Raw genomic sequence first — 20,949 nt, forward strand, 5'->3', positions numbered from 1 at the left:
TGCATCTTACACTTGGAATACTCTGTTGCCATTTCTCCAAGGTTCTTAATTATTTCCACAGCTGTATCTAGTGTATGGCGAGCCCATCTAGGTTTTCTCTATGACTGTGATACTTGTTGTATTCATAACATTTCCTCTCAGTTCTCTCTCTCTCCCTGTCTGGCCATTGTCTACTTTTTGAATTGTAGCTGTTAGCATATTAATCGTATTGTTTTTCACTTTTGGTATGATAACTCTACATATCTGCCTGGTCTTTCTCCAATATGTATCCTTTTTGTCTTGGGAAGTCTTCAAGTATTTTCTTGAAACCCACACATGATTAAGCAGATGACATGAATGAAATAAATCCAACATTCAAGGAAGTTTTCTGTTTATTTGGATGGGTTTAAGCCATGTTTTGTGTATGCTGCAGCTAACTTACTACAGACTAAAATCCCCTTGACTGTTTTTGTTTTTGTCTGCTCTTGTGTCTTGGCTTCTTGTGATAGTTCTGCTTAACACCTGTGTCTGTAGTTCCCTTGGTTTTATTCATTGGTTATGGCATTAGAGTGCTGTTGCCTGTGAGTAGGTGTGGAAGAAGAGAAAGCATCACACAGTCCTATGATTTAGATTCTGGCTTTAGTGAGCCAATGTCCTGGGCTGTCACCTATGGAAAGGCTTCTCAACATCCCAACTATTTGTCCAATTTGTGTGCACCATTCCACATTATCATTGGACCAAAGTCATATGATTGGTAAGAGTGCAGTGCTGTTTGCAACAGACTTCTCACCTGGCTCATGCAGAGAAACGGAGTCCTCATGCTCATGCAACAGATCCCACATAGGTATCTTGGTTCTGTGCCCAGGGAGCTGTTGTGTTTATAACAGGTGATGTGCATGTACTCAATGGCTGAGTGAATACTTCTGAATTCCATTGCAGAAAACCAGGACAATGAAGACAATGAAAAAGAACAGGAATTTCTGGCCCTCAGGTAAAAATTATTGAGGTTTCACATTAGCATGAGCAATGTAGAACTAATATGACTACTAAGCCATATAAAAGGTCACATGTAACCACAGACTTTATGAGCAGAAGTACATAAAACTGCTGGTGTGATCACATATCCTCAGTTAGTGAAAAAGTACCTCTCTGTACAAGGTATCCATTTTCCTTTAGATAGACATCTGTATACCTAAATAGTACTAATCAGCTTACCAATATTTAAACATATGGATTGTATTCTCTGTTTATAGATCATTGGGGATGAGATGCATGTCTGGTTCTGACCTTGTTTGGTTGGCAGGGATTTCATACCAATGAACATAACAAGATAAAAGACACTAATATCACAATAGATATATAGAAAGTGTCTAGAATACACAAGACATCTTGGATTCTAAAGTATCCTAGGAGCACTGAAAGTTTTTCTGTATAAAAATGAAACACAATTTAAAGAAAAAGGGGCTGGCGATTTAGCTCAGTGGCACAGTGCCTGCCTGGCAAGCGCGAGGTCGAGAGTTTGATTCCCAGTACTGGAAAAAAAAAAAAATTTAAAGAAAAAGTGGAGCCACTGGTTTGGCTTTATGGGTACCATTGTGTCATGGTCATGTGCTACAGGGAGCCTTAGGATTCCTTCTTCATCAGTTCACTTTCCAGTCGGTGCACTGACCACATCTGCCTGTCTCCCTCCCTCAAGGCAAGTGGACTCTGTTCTCCTCTAGGAGGATAAATTTCATTCAGCTCTTATGCTGTTGTGTGACCTCTCAGTTATGCCTCTGTCAGGACCACTGAGGAATCTTGTATTCAATCTTCCTTGCTTTAAGTGATATTCTTTATCCCACCAGGCTGAGCACAGAGGGAATGGAAAAGGAAAAAATAACCGAACTCCTTCAAGATTCATTAGGTGAAGGCCCTAAGACACGCACCCGTCACTACAACTTACCTGACAACCAGGAGCCTTGCTGCACTGCAGCTGTGCTGGCAGATGCACATGAAGTCTCATCATCTCTGGATGCAGCGCGTGAGTCCTCCTTATAAAGAGAACTGCAAACCGTTTTTCTGAGAGTTAGATGGCAGATTCAAGGTGGTAAAATGTGATTGGTCTCTTCTAACTTTATTTGTAGAAAATACCCATGATTATAAGGATGAAGACCCACAACCAAAGGCCTCCAGGTAACTCTGGCAATCCGGGACTTCTAATGGTAACTCAGGTCCTATGAAGACCTCATAGGCAGATCCTTGGGAAATACAATCTGCTGCGTGTATCTATTTCATCCAATCAAGGAACCTCCAAGTGTGTGTTACCCTTGATCTCAGGCCAGAAACCAAGAAGTGGTATCAAAGTGTGTGTTGATGTGGCTCACTTTGTTTGATTTTCTAATATGCATGTTACTTCCTACTAGTTTCTCAAATGACCTAAAATAGAATTCAGATGAGCCTCAGATGCTCATGGATTTCAACATTTTCGTGTCTATGATATTTGTTCACTTCATGATCAAAATCAGAGAGGGATGCATGTCCAGTCTTTGCAGTTTGGCTTTAGCTCCTTCAGAGTTTCTTCTTGGCTAGAAATATAAATAGATAAAGACAAATTCAAGAATATGAAGTACTAGGTATAAAATGGCTCAGGAATTCACTTTCTTTTGCATGCAATTATTAAAAAAATTTATACACTGTTTACTCTGCATGTAGCAACCTTGTATTTGAAGGAATCCCCTGGGATGTCTTCAGAGAAATCTCTCTCAAAGTCCTTAGAATTACCTTCATCCCATTTACACTGTCCTTGTTTCCTTTCTATCTCCCTTAGGAAATATTTTGGCATAATTCAGGCTCATGCCAAGAAGCTGTCCCAGCTACGAAAGCAGCTAAGTGAAGCGAAAGATACCTCTTTGTCCCTTGGACAGCATCTGGAATTTCTACTCACCCAAGATGACGCTGAAGGCTACCAGGTTCAGGGCCACATACAACAACTGGCCCAGGGGTGCAAGATGGCTGAGAATCTTGTCCTGAAGCTCAGTGAAGGTGAGGGGTCACAGACTGTGATTAAAATGAGCTGAAATGAGGAGATAGGTATTTTTAAAGAGGAAAGGAATCAAGAAGTAGAGATAAATTTCTCTGTCTTTGAAGGTTGTACTCCTACTTCCCTTCAAAGAGAGAGGGGAGTGACACAGGAGTGACGGGGGAGGAAGAAAGGAATTAAGATGTATCATGTATAAGTTCCAACTACTCATAGGAATGTAAACATTGTGTACTGCAAATATGTACAAAAAAGGAGTGGGGACCAAGAGATGGGGACGGGGAGGGATGGCTGTGGCGAGGGGTGAGAAAGCAATGCAGTCGTAGTGTGTGCAGGTACCGACTCCCCACATGGAATGTGAGCAGTAAGGACCGCACACGTACTAATGAAAAATAGCAGCTGCTTTGAGGTTCAGGCTTTCCACATTCCACAAGTTACGTTTTCCCAGGTGTAGCTTTCCACACGTCATTTGGCCTGTGAGGATATCAGCACTTCCCAGGTAGGAGAGAGAAGAGAGACACCCTGGGATGGGGGCAGTGCTAAAGGGCAGGATGCCACTTGCTGGAAGTCAAGTGTTTCAAGGATCTGTCCCTGGTGCCGTCTTTACTATATGAGCGGGTGGGTTTTGATCTATCTCAAAATGTCTGTGTCTGCCTGTCCAGTGCTAACAATGACATGCATGATAGCTGTCACAATAAATGTGGGGATATTTACTAGTGCAATTTAAAACACAATAAAGCCCTCTGTGTGGGGTGAATCAGGATTTCGACCAGAAGGAACTTGGCTTTGTGAAGTACACTGAAATACATTCCACACGGAGGATCTTCCTGTAAAAGACCACAGAAGCTGCCTTGGCAGCACATGGGCTTGCTGGGAAGGGCATAGAGGCTTGGGTCAGGGCTTTCTGGCCTCTTCTTTAAGAAGGGAGTTGGCTTAGGAGAGCCCTGAAGGGATAGATTCTGTGCCTGGCCACAAGCTTGTGATGGGAAAGTGGATACAGTTGAAGTCCAGAGGGAAGCTTTACTTGTATCTGATGATCTAGGGAACAAAAAGCACTGTCACCCCGGAATATCCTGTTGTATTGACCCCCCCAACTCAAAGTTAATTTTTCAGAAGGATTATAATGACAAGCTAGATAAATTCTTTAAAGATAAAACCTGGGATCATTCAGTATACTTCTCTTAGTATATCCTAAAAGCATACTTAAATATTTATGTCACCACACACCTATAGTCCTGGGTGGTCCAGTAATACTCTATCTCTGATTATCCACTTCTGAACTTGCAGGAAATAATGAACAGGGAAATAATGGAAAAGAAGAAAAAGAACTTCTTTCTAAAATGGATGATGAGGATGGGTAAGATATGCAGTGTCATTGTAGCACCAAGAGAAATGTTTTCACAGTCATGATACAAAGGGGAACATAAACTTCTGTCTTTAGCAGTTTCATTCCCCCAGTCCACCATGCCAATGTCCTCTCTAGGACACTAGAGTTTCTATATCCTTCTTATGGATTTGTGGAGTTGGTCTGAGTAAACCTCAGGAGGTTTCTTGTCCTAGATCACTCCTGTTCTCTTGTGTATGGAAAAAAGCAAGTGAAAGTCATATCTACATTACCTGCTTCCTCTGAGGTGATCGCTGGAAATTTCCCAGTTTAGAAGGCAATTAGACAAATGTACAATGTACATGATATGTATATATTTGCAAATAGGCATAAGCATATATATGTATGTATGTATGTATTATGTTACAACTTTTGAAGACAAAGAAAGCATAAGAACTCGGAAGGTACAGGTCTCCAGGAGCTACCTTGGCTATTTAACATTCAAAACACCAGTGCGCTCTTGCCAAAGATGTACCAGATTTATTCTCTGAAGGCTTTAAAGCGATATTTGCATAGAAACTCTCTCAGTGGTCTATTGACCTGTCATTCATTAAGTTCTAATTATATATATGTATTCCCCCTTTATTTTACCTTAGGGATTTCAATTTTCTAATTGAAGTTCAGGCTCAAGACCTGACTAAATTTAGGCTGAAGTTGGAGGCAGGGAGAGAGACAGCCTTTATGCTCCATCAGACTCTCAGCAGTCTCTTCCCTGAAGATGACCAACACGGACACCAGATGCAGAGTCACAGAGACAGACTTGCTGAGGGGTGCAAGCTGGCCAAGTGCCTTGCATGCAGACTTAGCTCAGGTAAGGTAGCCACAGGCCCCTGTTAACACTGGCCTATCTTAAGGTGCCCGGCTCCTGTGAGACATTGTTATACCAGCGTTCTTTATCTTGGTTCTCTTCCTAGCTGTCTTTTATTTGGAGTCTTGGCAGGAAGGAACTGTTGGTATCAGGATAGAAGAGAAACACACTTGGTGGAGGCCATAGTATTCCAGCTGTTGCCTTCTTTCTTGGAAAGTGTGTCTGGTGGAGGTTAGGCAGCATCCATTCAGCATCTTCCCAGGAAGTTGGGTGTGGCAGGTTAAGTCATGATAGATTGATAACAGCCTGTGCATGAATGACAGTTTTACTGACTTTATTATGAGTTATGGGGTGATTGAGCCTTCCTGGATCTTCATATCCTCGCCTCTAAAATGCTCACAATATGTGTTCCATGATTAGCATAGCATTTGAACAGGTAAGTTCATCAGTGTTACTGCAGTTGGGTTGGAGGTATTCAGAGATTTTCATCTATGAACTTCATGTAGTAGAATGCACCAAAAGAGCCCACTGCTCCCCTAATGGGGGAGATGAACTGCCAGATGTCTGAATTGGGTGTTTTAAATTTGATTGCAGATAATCTAGACGAGGAGAATGAGGATGATCAAATGATCCTGGATTCCAGGTAAGAGTGAATGATCAGGAGCCCCTAAGCAGTGCGTGTGTAAAAGTCAAGACCATGGGGTCGAAGTCATCACAAATTCCAAAGGGAAACAAAGAGTGCTGGTGGGAGTGGTGTTATTCAATCTTGCAGAGACTTCAGGCCCACTTTGCAGTCCTTAGTGTTTTCTCCATGGTAATGGTAGTGTGTGTCTGACCTATAGGAACTAGGCAGTTGTGGGAATTCCTGCCCTTAAAGAAACCACTTGTTCCAGGTAAGAGCAAAATCAAGATAAGTTGCACATTTCATTTCTGTTTTGTTGGAATGAATCAATGACATGTGTGCCACGGCAGGAAAAGAAGGAACCAGCCTAGCCCCTCAAGAAAATAATGTCAGAAAAGGGTTTTTTTAGGTCTCACTGTGGAGTTTAAACTGGCCTTGAGCTCACTGTATAGCCCAGGCTGACCTTGAACTTGTGACCATCCTCCTGCTTCAGCCCCCTTAGTGCTGGAATTATAGCCATGTACCACCACCCCTGGCTGGAAATAGTTTCGAAAGGTGCAACTGTCGAGGTGTCTACAATGCAGAAGCATATGTTTTCTAGGCCCCTACAAAACTCAACATTGTGTGTGCACAAGATCAAGCCCCTGCTATGGTTCTTCTTGGGTGTTCCCTCTCAGCACTCTACCTTCCATGCAGAGCTTAGTTTTCTTTCTCATCACCTTGTTATCTGCTCATTTCACTGAGAAGTGGTTGATCTTTCTGTGTGTGTGTCTGACTGTCAGTCTGTCTGTCTCATTCTCATGGCAAACGGGCAATGTGCAGTCCAGAGATGCATAGTTTCCCTCATTCTTTTCTCAGTGCCTTTGAAATTCACCTTTAAGCCTTGATTGACAAGCAGGTGGGGAGCTGTGGGTTCTGATCCGTCCCAATTAATCTTTTGTTCTGCTTTATCTCATCAGTCTGTGCGAAGAGGAAGAAGGTGAACTTCTGCCACATCCACTAGATGAAAAGTACTTGCTCCCTACCTGTCATCCTGATGTGGCTGAGCCACAGGAATGTGCAGGCGGCGATGCCTCCCCATCACAGAAGCCTGAACAGTACTCTGCTCTGGGTGGATCCGGTAAGTACTTACATCACCCTGCAGAGAAGTGCAGCTCATCTGTCAAGGGTCCTCTGTGCTCAGCCTCTCTGTCTCACATGAGAGCAGTGTCTGTAGGAGGCCCAAGAGGCCTATTTTGCTTTAGACAATGAGCAGAGGTCAGGCATGTCTGGAGCCTTGCTGTTCTTCTTCTGCCTGGCCTTGACTCTGGCAGCCTGGTGCCCATTGTGCATGTTGTGTAGGTCTGCAGATTGGTGAGCGAAGACAAGGGAACATGAGCTCTCACCGCCACCCCTACTGCCTGTGCACGGCTGGCTCAGAGATCAGTGCACAGGGTGGTCATTTCCTAGCTTCTGTAATGTTCCTGGGAGTTGACTTCACAACCAGATCCTCCAGTCTTCACTGGACAGCCACACAGGCTAGCCTATCTGCGTGATTATTTTGGAAGGCTATTTTTATTTTCTGACTTCCAACTCACGTTCTCTGCCTCCTCTGAGGTTGCTTTCCTTCCCTGTGAAGTGCTCTAGTTTTCCATCTTCCATCCATGCTATGACTTTGTCCACTGTGGGCCCAGTGCAGTCACACATACCTATAATCCCAGTACTCAGGAGGCTGAGATAGGAGAGCTTGAAGCTGAGGCTAGCCTGGGATACATAGTGAGACTCTGTGTGTGTGTGTGCAGGCCAGACCTGGATAGGGCTGTCTGGCTTTGTTTCCTTTCCTACAAAGCTCAGGGAGAAGGAGTCTATGTTAAGTAGAGGCTGTTCACTGAGACATAGCTGCTTAGAAAATCCCTCAGTCTGAGTATGCAGTAGGTTAAATGGAACGTCCATAATTGAGGACAAGACTCCCTGGGGACTTGTTTGAATCTGCGCTTTTCTTAGTAGGAAGTATACAAAGGAGGAGCTGGAAGTCTGGACGCAGTTGGAGAAACAGACCTTGTTAAAACTGGCGACTGACAGAGCACACAGCAAAGGCATCCAGCCTCAGATCTTTGAAGGAGCTCTGGGAGAGGGCAGCAGCTGAGTTTAGTTACATCATGGGGCTAAATAAGAGAGTGGAAGAAGGTTCCAGGCTGGCAGGGCATGGCTGTGATCCTGTGTATTCTGACCCCAGAGCTCTCTGTGGTAGGATGTCAGGTTGATAGTCGACTCGTCTCACAGACATTTGAGAAGGAACTGCAGGAATTGCCAGGATTCTTTGGAGAGATTCTTGCAGCAGTGATGCCTCTCCATCCTTCCAACTTTAACATCCTTTTTTCTGATGCTGACAATTTTTTAATGAACAGCTTGGTTGGTTTAAGATATTTCACTCTTCAACACAGTAGGATCTGTCACAAAATCTTACCTGGTGTCCAGATGAATGATGAATGAACTTTGTCTTGAGGAAATACGGAGGAGGCACCAGACCCACGGTATCACTGTAGACAATTATGTGGATGTGGGAGAACACTGGAAACTTGGCTGGGGTTAGGGAGGGGAAGCCTGAAACTTGGGGTATTTGTTGTAAGGGAGTGGTGGGCAGTGCTGTCAGATACGTGCATGTGGTCAGAAATTAGGACTACAACTGTGTGGTGAGGGACCAATCATTTAGTGGTCAGTGCAGAGAACGCTTTCAAGAGTAATTGTGTGCCCACAATAAGAATAAGACTTGGGACTAGAAGTGCGGTGAGGCTGGGTACAAGGACACCTTAGAATCAGAGCTAATCTGGAGCCTGAGATTGGAGGCTTGGTTGAGCCTTGCTGTTTGAGACCATCAGGGATGTGCACACAGTGAGTCCATCTCTCACATAAAAGGAAAAGATAAGAAAGGAAATAAAAAGAAAATGAACTCATTTGAGACAGTTGATGGTGTGGAGATTGCAGAAGCAGAGGAAGGAGTGACAAGAGAATGGGAATTCAAACACAGAAAGTCTGACATTGTGCTCCAAAAGATAAAGCAGAGCAGACACTGGAAAGACCGCATTCAGGAAAAGAAATAGACATTAGAATGAGGATGTGCTGAGTGAGGAGACAGAGGAGCTCACAGCAATAAGCAGGAGACCTTGCTGGCTATGGCTCCTCCTGTGCCTGACCTGGACCGGCACTAGGCTCCTGGAAGCCCTTACTTACTGAGATTATCTACTCATTTCCCTGTGAGAATATAACCAATTTTCATTTGGGGGAACTGTCCAAGCCCCATTGGAAGGACATGTAATATAAAGATTTCCTACTCTGTTATACTCCTAAGGAACCAGAAATTCAGACTTTGTATCACGTACCTAAGGCACTGGCAACCTGACTACTGTCCTCATATCCACTAACAGGCTCTTTGTTGCAAGGTACAGTCCACATGCGTGGATAGTGGGCAAAAAAATCAGACAACAATGGCTTTATAAGATTTCAGAACCCTGGAAAGTTCCCGTGACTTGGAACTTGTTCTATAGTTACTCACCTCCCCTTTTTATGGCACCCCAAGCCTTGAAGCCCTATGTACTTCTGTGTTCTTTGGATAGAGATCAACAACTCTTTCTGTTCCATGCTCTGCATGCTTTATCCAACCTTCTTTCTAGGAGAAAGATCTTGGGTTAGTAATGGTGGAATTATAGACATGACCTTCTCTGTCAATTCAAAGCCATATTGCTCAGGCGGGTGACTATACATTTGGGGAACATTCCTTTCTGGCCACCTGTATCTGATCATCCCCAGGATGATGACATCGTCTTTGTATGTATGATGTGCTTCTCAGTCACAGGCTGGTTTCACTGATATGCAGAGATACTAGTAATGGGTGTTCTCAAAGATCTTATCAAGATAGTACTGCGATTTTTCTACTGAACCCTTTTCTCTTTTCAGCTACTATGAAGGAGGCCTGTGCCCAAGGTCTGTCGAATGGAGAATTCAGCTCCCACTTCTCAGAGCTGCAAGCTTCCCAGGCACAGGTGGAATCACGCATCCAGGGGAACCCTCGTCTGGGAATACAGCTGTGTCAGTACTTCGACTATCCTGACTGCAAAGCCAGGCTGAGCCTTTCTTCTGCCACTTGGGGCTTTGCAGCATCCACTCACTGTGGTAGCCAGTGCCAGCCCTTCCAAGGTATGGAAGGCAAGGGGAATGGCAATCTCCATTCTTCGTGTTTTTTGTCAGGGATTTGTGGCTGGAGGAGGCAGTGGGTTTGCCCATTCACCCTCTGGGTGGCCTGAACTATCAGATTCTCTAGCATCAAGAGCTTGGTGTTTAGGACCAGATGTGGTCTCAGAACCTGGCCTTACCGTTGTTGACTGTAACTGGCTATATGGTTTGTTTTCTTAGATATGTATATCTCAATTTCTTATCTGAGACATATGCAAATTAATTTCTAAATCAGGTCTCTTCAATCTGTGGCCTAGTATTTGGACATAAATGAGCTATAGTGACTATTTTATGGTATCATTTTATTTACTTATTGTATGATATCATTAGATGCAGTGCCTCATGCAGTCATAGGTGGGGCTTTTTCAGAGGTGGCTGGATCTAGAGTGTGTGATGCTAGGATTGACTCAGGGTGCAATGCTAGGATCAAGGGCACTAGGATTAAGGGTGTGAGTGATTCCTGCCCTAAGTAGCCTGGATAATATATAAGGGATAGAAAGAGCTGTGGTTGTCCTTTGTTGCTTTGCTACCTTCTGCCCTCCCTGAACTGTTTCTCTTCTGCAATGCCTGTCTACTGAGCCAACCTGCCTTGAAGCCATCAAATTAGGGAGTGAAGCTGTGAGCTAAATAACCCTTTACTCCTTTAACTTTGGGTGTCAGATATTTGTCTCAGCAGTGAGAGAAAAGTAACTAAGACACAGAGTCTCTAGACTTCCTCTCACCCCTTGGATTTGCTTGTCCAAATAACATACTTTGGATGGAAGAGGACATCCCAGTGAGGTCGTAGATAATGATGGATCATGATGGTTGTGGTTTTGTTTTCAGAGCTGAATTTGGATGCTTCTTTTGGAATCAAGGGTTCTCCCAAGCTGGAGGGTTATGCCTTTGAAGGATCAGCAGCTGTCATTCGTGGGTTTCCGATCCATGGCCTCTGTGATACTGACAGTGTCCTGAAGCAGAAGATTATGAAAACTAAACTCTGGCTGTGCAAGTGGAAAAGAGCTTGCAGAGTCCCAGGCCTTCAGCTGAAGATGGGTATTTCCCGTGGAATGAATAATTATTACAAGCTGGAAAGTGATGCCTGTGCAGGCTCAGCTGCCATCATTCACAGGTTTCCAATCCATGACCTTTATGATGCTGACAGTGTCTCGAAAGAGAAGATCACCAAGAAAGAACTACCATTATGCAAGTGGAAAATAGCTTGCAGATTTCCAGGACTTCATGCTTAAGAGTGAAGGTAACCACATCTATGGCATTGGACACACTTATTATTTTAACACTCTCACTAGGATTGGAGTTCATTTTACTACCATTGTTTCTCTTTATAATTTGTTCCATCTCTTCAAATTTATTCCATCCAGTGGTTGATATAACTTTTGTACTGTTACACCACTATTTTCCATGGGTTTCTACCCTGCCTGGACCATTAGTTTCCGTGCTCTGTGAGGACTCTGAATTCTGCTTTGTTGGCAGTGCTGCTGTCCTGGGATTCTTGGTAACGGTCACAGAGAAGCACAGCACAACAGTACTCCACATCATAGGAAGAAGGTCTTTTAAATACAGAAAATGTGCTGTGTCCCCTGGAATCACACACTTTCTGGCTTTTCTTCCTTCTCTTGCCACCCTCCCTAACTCCACTAGCTTTTTGATTTGGGAGCACAGACTTCATTAACTCTTGCACCAAGATCCTCCTCTTTGGCCTGCTTCAGAGATCCAGACTAAGTCAACCTTTCATTCTCAACTTAAACATGCAAATGAAGAGTGTTCAAATGGATGAGAAACATCCCTTCTCACAAAAACTAAATTGGATACATGGCTGTATGTGGGAAAATCATTTCGGTCTTGAGACAGTTTTGCCCCCCGCCCCATGCAGCCATGTGAAATGTCCATAGATTCTGTAGGTCTCAGCATCTATTCCTCAGGGACTCTTTTAAGCTGATGTTAACTGGTTATTGTGGTTGGCATCCTAAAGGGACCTCTGCCTGGCAGTGAACGCATGTTAGTATAAGTGCATAGACCATGATCTGTTTAAGCATTGTCTGTTTGCTGCTTGTTCCCATTTCTGCTTCTGCACATCCAGGTAAGAGTGCAAAATGCAACTCTGTTCTATCCAATGCCTGGAAATATAAGAGAGTATTGTAATGAACTGCCTTTGAGAAAAGTGAAGCCCAGAGGTAGCTTTATCTCTGAAATGGTCTGAGGTTCCCTTTGGGCATCAGTGTTTCGAAAAAGGCCTCAAGTGAGACCAAAATATCTTTAAAGGGGAAGAACCATTCCTGTTCCTCATCTCAGGTCATCAGCATGGAAGTGCTCAAATGTGTAGTTCCTTCCCTGCAAGGGCTGAGGATCCGTCAGCCATTGAGGGCACTTGCATTCCCCTCACAACAAGGATGTTTGTGTAACACGGGAAACATTCCAAGGAGGAGCATGTAGATGGATACATTAGATGGTAGCCTCTCTACCTGAAGCACAGGTGTATAGTCTCTTTTGAAATGAAATAAAATAAGAAACAATAAGTGTATTGAAACTCATTGTCTGAAAAGCAGTACCTACTTCTGTTACACATAGTGGAATTTACTATTTTCTTTATCATTTTTAAATATGAAAAGTGCAGTATATATTTGACCATAGTAACTTCACAGCAGTTTTATTAGATTGGGACTATAATTTCCATGTTGTATATTTGTTCAATTATTTACAATAAGTAAAATCCACAACTAAAGCCTTTCAATCTTAATCCCTTGAAGGAAATATAACAAATGTTCAAAGCTGAATCTCAGGACATGATTGTCCATTTATACTTTGATATGCCATTTGTGACATTGGCATGAAGAATCAAGTAATAATCTGCCCCAGAGGAGCACTTTGAGCAAAGAAAATTACTGACTGGGCAGAGTATAGTCAAACATAATGTAATTTATTTTCGTGTTAGAGGCTTTCTGGTGTAGATATTGAGAATATATCTATAGAAATGCTCTCCTGTGTGACTGGGTGTGGAATCACTTTCAAAGACCATGAGCAAAAGTGTTGGACTGCGGTTGTTCCCACTGCTCTCTCACAGCTCGTTCCACTCTGAGGGATTCCCCTCTCTCTTCTCTCATGATGTACCTTGGAATGACACTTCTCAGATTCCTCAGAAATTCTTACTCTATCTATCCAAGGTGACCAAAGTTCATGGAACAAGATGGTAGCCTCCCTTCCACAGTGCTCGTGGAAATGGCCTGAGGCCGTGGCTCTAGATTCAGGGTTATTGAGACAGGTCCTGTGACTTTAGTTAAAGCTCCCCTTCACCCTACATGCTGTGGCATCACTGTTTCCTCTTCAGTACACCTGAGGCTGAAAGTTGATGCTGTCTGAGATTCCTGCTTCTCCTCCACACTGGGCTTTTCCCAGTGCCCAGCCACTTTTCCCTTGTTCTGGAATATGAGTGAAAGACAGGGTGTTTCCGTGCAAGGGTCTGTTCCTTCCAGCAGCAGTCTGTTTCTGAATGTGTAACATGAATGCAAAGCACATCCTTCACAGGATGTAGGAAAAGCCTTCCCTGTGTTCTTGCTGCAGATGATCAGGAGGAAAGTGGCTGGTGTCAGCAACCTCTCGGTGGGGCAGGCCAGGGACCCTATGTCCTCCTTCGCAGGGTGGACTGCATGTTCCAGAGGGTCTCTTGTACCCCGTGGATGTGACTTCCTCTTCCACCAGGTTAAAGCTCAACCCTGTAGCTCTTTTCCCCCAGGGGACCTGCTGGGTCCTGACTCCTGTCACCACTGAGCGGAACATCCAGGAGCAACTATCATCAGGACCTGACCAAGACTCTTGCTTGCTTTCTCTCTCCCTCTCTCAGATACTGAGAATGGCTGAAAGGAAGAAAAGACATTGCTGAAGAAGAGAACTGAAACATGAAGCCTAGTTTTTCCACTTCATCAAAAAAAATAGAAAACAGAAACTCAATTTAAAGTCTGAAGAGAACACTGGAGTGATTCCTTGTGATCACTGAATTTCAAAGCCCCTAATTTCTCTTGATGGTTTTCACTCCAACAGCCCAGTTGTATTGGATAAATTCCAATTCCTTGCCTCTGATTTTGTGAAATACCTGTGAAGATTAAGACCTAAATTTACAGAGCCAACAGAGAGACCTTATTTCTGGTCCACTTAATTCCCACTCTGCATAAGACCAAAGGCAACAGCAGCTGGATGAAGACAGCAAGGCCAGGTGGGCACTGCTTCCCACTGTGATGCGTTATGAGCGGGCAGTTGTAGCTATGCAGTGTTTTCCTGAGGTGCTCAGCCTGGGTGTAACACAAGGAAACTGTCAGACAGATGAATAGTGTAGACCTATGACCAGGAGAGCTGACAGCTTTTCCTCAGTCCATGTCACCACAAGTACAGGACAAAATGAAGAGGAGACACTTGCTTTTGAAAAACATCCATCACATATATATGTACAGTGGTACCTGGGTTCATGAACTTAATTCTCTCTCTGATTCTGGTCACCAGCTGAATTGGATGAGGACCAAATCAAATTTCCTTATAAGGTTAACATTGAACCTGACTGCTGAATTTGATTTGGTTCTTGTCCAATTCAGTTTGCAGCCATAATCGTGGAAAGAATTAAGTTCATGAACCGAGATACCCCTGTATATCTTATTTACTCAAAAATAAAATCTAGCCAGGAAGGAGTCAGCCTTGGGAACTAGAGATCACAAATGCCAGCCCCAATCAGCTTATCCTTGCCTTCGCTGCCTTCACTATTCTCTTGCTCCATGGCTGCTCCGGAAGGCAAGGATAAGCTGATTGGGCTGGCAGTTTTGATCTCTAGTTTTCAAGGCTGATTATTTTCTGGCCAGGTCTTATTTTCAGGGAGAAAAGGTATGTTAGTGCTTTTGAAACGCAAACCTCTCCTCTCCTTTTTGTCCTCACATTTGTAGGTGAAATTGACTTGTGTGTAGAGGACAGGTCAGTTGTTGTCTGACTCCTGGCCTATATTTGGCTGCTGTGTGACTATTTCTTCGGGATTAAACTCAGCCTAAACATATAGCCAAAAACACCAGGCAGCAAGCACACATAGTACCCCACACTTCCTGCCACTTTCTGCCTGCAGGCAGTGTCCACTTTGTATATCGCCCTTTACTTCCTGTTGGCTCTGGTCACCTGGCAAAGGAGGCATCCTCTGGAGCTGTCCAGGGGGTAGACACATTGTGCCCTCAATAATTCTGAAGCGGTTTCTAGGCAGCTATTTTGAGAAAGTGAAAAACATCTTATTTTCCAGTGGTTTTTCTTTAAAAACGTTGCCAGCTTATATCGTCGCTACCTGCATAAATTGTTATACCTGGACATATCCTGGCCATTGGGTAATTCAGTGTTTCCTGTTTATCAGTTTTCTGGCATTCTGATAAAAAACCCCACCGTCTCCTTGAGTTTTAATTTTAATCCAAAGCTGATATTCACATCAATAATTAAAACATTTTTGTTTTTCAGTATGGACTCATGGATGTTTTTATATTCAATGTTATAACATTTTATTACTACTATCAATTTGATGAATAAGGGTAAAAATCAATATAAACTCTGTCATTTTACTACTTGGAGTCTACATTCTTCCATATCTTTTAAATTGCATTTATTATATGTGATAGATTATATTACTTGTAGTTCTGTCTTTTTGTTATTTGTGTGTGTTCTGTTTGGCATTTAGGAAATATTGTTTAGCTCATTTTTAACATTAGTGTAAAATATCTTTGACAATTTTAGTTTCCTTTACCTGGAAAATATCTAATATGTGGCTTATGAATTTGACATGATATTTTTCAAACTCAAAGGTTGATGGTCAGTGACGTTATTCATTATCTTCATTTCTACTCACTATATCTGCCACTAGAGTGTCATTTCACCCATTCAAATATATTCCAAGTACATTTTTCCCATCTTGTCCATACATTGATTACTGAGTGACATCAAAGGTGAGTATATTCATGTTCACTCTGTGTTTAAACTTGAGTGCTCCCAAGCCCTATTTTTTTTTTTTTGTGAAATTCATTGTTGAGAGATTCCCATGAGGAAATCAGGCTGCTCTGAAGTTTTCAAACTTAATCCTTCTTGTCCACTGCTTTTACACAGGGCTACCTTACAGGATAAGAAAGTACTTTCCCCAAGTGATCTCTCTTGTATATTTGAAAATACTGCTTTGCATTTGGGGATGAGCATGTTATATATTTGGAATCTGGGTTTTCATCTTGCTGTGCTAAGACCTTCAAACTTTACCAGTCGTTTTATTCTTCTCTTCTCCATAGACGTGTGGGGAATGCTCCTGCTCAGGTCTCTCTCCTCTCCTCAGTTGTTCTCACTTGCCAAGTTTCAGCCTCACCCTGGAAAAGCCCCTTCCTGTCAACTCCGCTGTGGCCCTGCTCTATTACCCAAGGGTCAGGTGTGTTTTGGAATTGCCCACATTTACTCTTTGGGAATGATTCTGCCTGGGGTGTATCATGAAGAGGAGTTCCCTACAGTCCTCGCCTTGGTTGATGTAGTAACTGCTAGGCTCCCTAAAATCACTGAGTAAAAACCACTTGAAATTTGCAGTATTCTGCAGTCGTTTGGAAGCAGAATTATGAATGGTGTTCTCACATTCACATTAATCTGTGGGTCTTCTGAAACATGTGTTGACGCATTCTGTAGCTATAATCCTAGGAGGGATCTGTACTCTTGTCATATGCTTCTTCAAATGCGGAGTTTCAATAGCATTTAAAAGTATATAGAAGCACAAACTGCAAAACCCCTACATTCATTTGCCTGATTCAAAACTGTCCACCTCATTATTGAATTCTTAAAATGTAGACTTTCTGTAAAACAACCTCTTGACATTATGTTGAATCTTTAGTAACATGGGTACTGTTTCCTAAGTCCAAATGTGTTTTAAAATTATCATAATAGTATTACAGCAACTTTGTTTCTTTTCTTTTCTTTCTTTCCTTTCTTTTCTTTTCTTTTCTTTTCTTTTCTTTTCTTTTCTTTTCTTTTCTTTTCTTTTCCTTTCCTTTCCTTTTCTTTCTTTCTTTTTCTTTCTTTCTTTCTTTCTCTCCTCTCTTTCCCTTTCATCTTCCTTCCTTCCTTCTTTCCTTCCTTCCCTCCCTCCTTCCTTCCTTCCTTCCTTCTTTCCTTCCTTCCCTCCCTCCTTCCTTCCTTCCTTCCTTCCTTCCTTCCTTCCTTCCTTCCTTCTTCCTTCCTTCCTTCTTCCTTCTTTCCTTCTATCCTTCCTTCCTTCTAATACAAGGGGGTGAACCAAGGGCCTTTACACTGAGCTGCATCTCCAACTCTTTTTGGGACACATCCTGGCTAAGTTGCCCAGGTTGAGCTCAAACTTGTAGTCCTCCTGCTTCAGCATCCCAGAACTCTGTGATTACAAAACTAAGCCACTGAAAGTACTTGGGTCCTGTTTGAGAAGGACAAGACCTTGCAAAGGGTGTCCTGGGGCATTAGGGAGGCTGAGCAAGGACTTGGCCCCCTGCAGTGAGTCAGAACAGTTGTACTTTTGTGGTTCCATAGTGTCATGTCATGCCCACCAGACCTGATTTTGAAGGTCTCAGTTCAGATCTCCATTTGCCCTTCTATTTAGTTGGGCCATTTCCCTGCATTGGTTAAATGGGAATTGGCTTTTTGCTTCTTCATCCTGATTTGAGTACAGGAGAGCTCAGGTCCAGGAAGGCAGTTGCACTGAACTTGCCTTGCCTCTCCTGACTTAGGGAGTTTGTCCTGTGCCATCAGCAAGCTGAATAGGGAAATTGCCCACTCATTGCCTTGGGGTGATGGAGCCTGGGTGTCCTGTCCTGGATCCCAGGTACGGCAGCCAAGGGGACTACTGACCCTTCCTATCTGCCTCCCCCTCACCTGTCCCTGGGCCTCCAGGTAAAGCTTTCTTGCATGGAAAAGGCAGTGGCTATGAAATCTTAGGCTCCAGGTGTTGCTCACCCAGATGCCTAACAGAGTGATGGTCCTACTTCTGACAGGTGGAAGAGAATTTAAATCTGAAATATCAAATTGTCTCCTCCTGGGCAAGCAGGTAGATTGTGGTAAAGTTCATTTTCCTTAGATTATTTTCTGTCAGTATTTCTCCAGCTTCTGAACTTCTTTTGAAGTCAGTAGGGGCTGCAGATGTCCTTAACTTCCAGTCTGAGAGAATATCCTCAAAGCAGTAAGTAAGAACAATGTAGCCTGGGATCTCAGTGTCTAAGCCCAAAGGATGTTTCCTGGGAGAGAACCCGAGCACCTCTGGGGCCAGCCCTTCCTGCAGCCAGAATTCCAGGTGAAAGGTGTTTCTGCTCCTTTTCTTCATAGAAAAATTTAGATGAGAATTTTGAAGGCTCTTGCTACCTGGTTGAAATGTTCTCCCACAGGTGCTACAGAGCACTTTTCTTTCATTCATTTCTGGTTGATTTTGAAACTTTTTTTGTTTATCAAGTTTCAGGTTCTCAGCCTAGCCTCAATCTCCAAATTGAGTGGACAGCACAGGACTTAAATAAAAGATGTAAGTTGTATGATATTAGGGATCCAGGAAGGTCAAACCCCTCTAATGGAATTCAAGATTCCCTGGGAGTTGAAACAAAGAACTTCCTGGGGTGTTTTGTATTTATCTGGTTTTCAAACAAAGGAAGGCTATCCTGAGGCAAGTGTGGGAACTGAGCATAACCTTAAGAGTCAATTCAAAGAGGTCTCCAGGTAGTAAACTTTGCAAATTAAGAGCACTGTTCTATCTCTAAGGTTATTGCTCTGGAATAGGAGGTGTTAACAACCCACGTCCTTGGCTGCCTCAGCTGTGGTTATCTTGACTTCAGAGCACTGTGCACATGCTCTTTTCCAACACAGGAGAAAGAAGGGGATGAACCGGGGACCCAGTGGGGACCTCTGCCTTTTTGGCTTCCGGATACCTCCTTTGCCCTTTTGGTTGCTTGCACCCATATTGATCCACTCAAGGAAACTATTCACCCAGAATGCCTGTGGCTGTTTCACTTGTTTACTTTATTGCCTGTCACTCTTGGTGGTATATGGTAGCAATGGAAATCCTGGGTAGTAAGAGTGGCCCTAAATTACTCACCCTGCTGGCTTCTTTCAAATTGGCTGGCAGGGTCATTCTCTCCTGTGCCCGGGCGTACAGGCTGCCTGCAGGGTCTGGAGAGGTTCCAGTTGTGGAAATGTTTAGGTGTGTGTTTAGGTGTTCCAGTGTGCAAATGTTTAGGACCTCACACCATCAAGTCAAGGGTGGGTTCCGGTGGGAGATCTGCCTCTGAGTCCACTGTGCCCACTGTAGGATGCACTTTTCTTCAGCAGTCTGTGTGAAAACAATTTTCATGGCGGTATCAACAGCTTTCTCCACAGCAACCAAAATATTGCCATGCCTAACAGCTCACTCAGTCTTCCACTTCATGAAGCATTTAGTCCTTACTCAGTTTGTATTACTTAATGACCCTGAAAATTTGTAGTCAGGTTTTATTCTCTTCTCTGTGTCTCCCTGAACATCTCTAACACCACACTCTAGGCAGACTGGATCTCTACGACATCCTGTCTTGGAGCTTGGAGTATTTCCTCGGGCATCGTGTAGACGATATCCCTTCCCTTCCTCCTTCCCTGGAATGCTCTCACCACACATTCTCACCTTTTTTTGCTCTCTTTGAAAGGGCAGATTCCCCTTTTTCTTCATTCCACCCTGTGTCTCTGAGGTAATGTGTACTTCCAGCAACTTGTTGCATTCACTGAATAACCTTGACATTTTGCTGGCGGACTCCTCAGGATTACCAGAATATATCACCGTGCCATCTGCAATTGAGGAGAGCCTTACTTCTTCCTTTTAAATCCATGTACATTTTGTTTTCTTTCCCTCTGGCTCTGCCATCCCGAACAGAAGTGGTGAGAGCTGGTGTCCTGTGTTTTCCCTAGTGTTTAGTGGTGGTGGCCGGCCTTTCCCTGCTAGGTAGGATGTCACCTGGAGGGTGTCTAGATACCCTTTATAAGACTGACATGTTTTCTTTCTATTCCTAATTTGCTTAGGACTTGAAAATGAATGGGTGTTGAATGTTGGGAAATGCTCTTTCTGCCTTAAAATGTTGATGAAATTTTACTTCAATTTTGTTGACATAATTACTTGCACTATTTAACATTCTACTGTTAAAGGTACACTTACGAGACATAACCCTGCTAGTGATGATATATTATGCTTTTTATATACCATTGTATTTACCTTAGTAATATTTTGCAGTGCATTTTGAGTCTCTCATGAGAGAGAGATGTTAATGTGTAATTTTCAAACATTGAAATGTCCAAGCATGATTTTTTGGAATCAGTGTTTTCCTGGCCTAATACGATGTTTGTCTGTACAACATTCTCCCCCATATTGTCAGAAAGTCTTTCCATAAAATTGGTATGACTTCATCCTTAAATATTTGATGGAACCCTTGGTGAAGTCACAACAGCCTGGAGTCTACTTTGTAAGGTGGGTATCTTCCAAATGTTGACTGACTCATCAAAAATAAGGGCTAATTTCCTCTTTCTTCTAGACCAGGGAAAGCCATGTCCCCTTGTTCATGGAAGTCAGAACTGCACGTTCCTGGCTCATCCTATCCATGAACTCATACCAGCATGTACCCTTCCTCAATCCTTTGGCCTGGAGTGAAAGTCCCCGAAGCTCCCAGGCCTGTGGGTTCAGACTGAGTTATATCTGGTTCTCCAGGGTTCAGATGCACAATCATGGGATGCTTTGACCACCATTATTTTGTGGGTCATTTTTATGATGCCTCTCCCTCAAATTATCTACATATCCTATTGGTTCTGTTTTTGTGATGAGCCCTAGCTAATTCCTGGGTTACTTCCAAGAATGTCAGGCTGGTTCACTATGAGATCACCAATTACTATAATTCACTAGATTAATAGTCTAGTGAAAACCACAGTCGTAT

The 20,949-nt window shown here is 43.2% G+C and overlaps 1 protein-coding gene across 3 annotated transcripts in view; it reads left to right on the forward strand.

Annotated features, from left to right (window-relative positions):
* The window catches only part of LOC102021545 (neuroblastoma breakpoint family member 4-like), a 51,468-nt gene extending 37,376 nt beyond the window's left edge, over nucleotides 1–14,092 (forward strand). For all 3 annotated transcript variants that reach the window (XM_013522485.1, XM_013522486.1, XM_005400141.2), the window contains 11 exons: nucleotides 919–970; nucleotides 1,824–1,999; nucleotides 2,103–2,151; nucleotides 2,786–3,000; nucleotides 4,283–4,352; nucleotides 4,976–5,190; nucleotides 5,782–5,830; nucleotides 6,769–6,929; nucleotides 9,743–9,982; nucleotides 10,844–11,255; nucleotides 13,857–14,092. In XM_013522485.1, the coding sequence (XP_013377939.1) occupies nucleotides 919–970; nucleotides 1,824–1,999; nucleotides 2,103–2,151; nucleotides 2,786–3,000; nucleotides 4,283–4,352; nucleotides 4,976–5,190; nucleotides 5,782–5,830; nucleotides 6,769–6,929; nucleotides 9,743–9,982; nucleotides 10,844–11,247 (1,631 nt within the window). In that variant the 3' untranslated portion in view covers nucleotides 11,248–11,255; nucleotides 13,857–14,092. The remainder of the gene's footprint in view (nucleotides 1–918; nucleotides 971–1,823; nucleotides 2,000–2,102; nucleotides 2,152–2,785; nucleotides 3,001–4,282; nucleotides 4,353–4,975; nucleotides 5,191–5,781; nucleotides 5,831–6,768; nucleotides 6,930–9,742; nucleotides 9,983–10,843; nucleotides 11,256–13,856) is intronic.
* Nucleotides 14,093–20,949: the final 6,857 nt, after the last annotated feature.

This window comes from Chinchilla lanigera, unplaced genomic scaffold (assembly GCF_000276665.1).
Source record: "Chinchilla lanigera isolate Chin_1 unplaced genomic scaffold, ChiLan1.0 scaffold00067, whole genome shotgun sequence".
Taxonomy (NCBI): domain Eukaryota; kingdom Metazoa; phylum Chordata; class Mammalia; order Rodentia; family Chinchillidae; genus Chinchilla; species Chinchilla lanigera.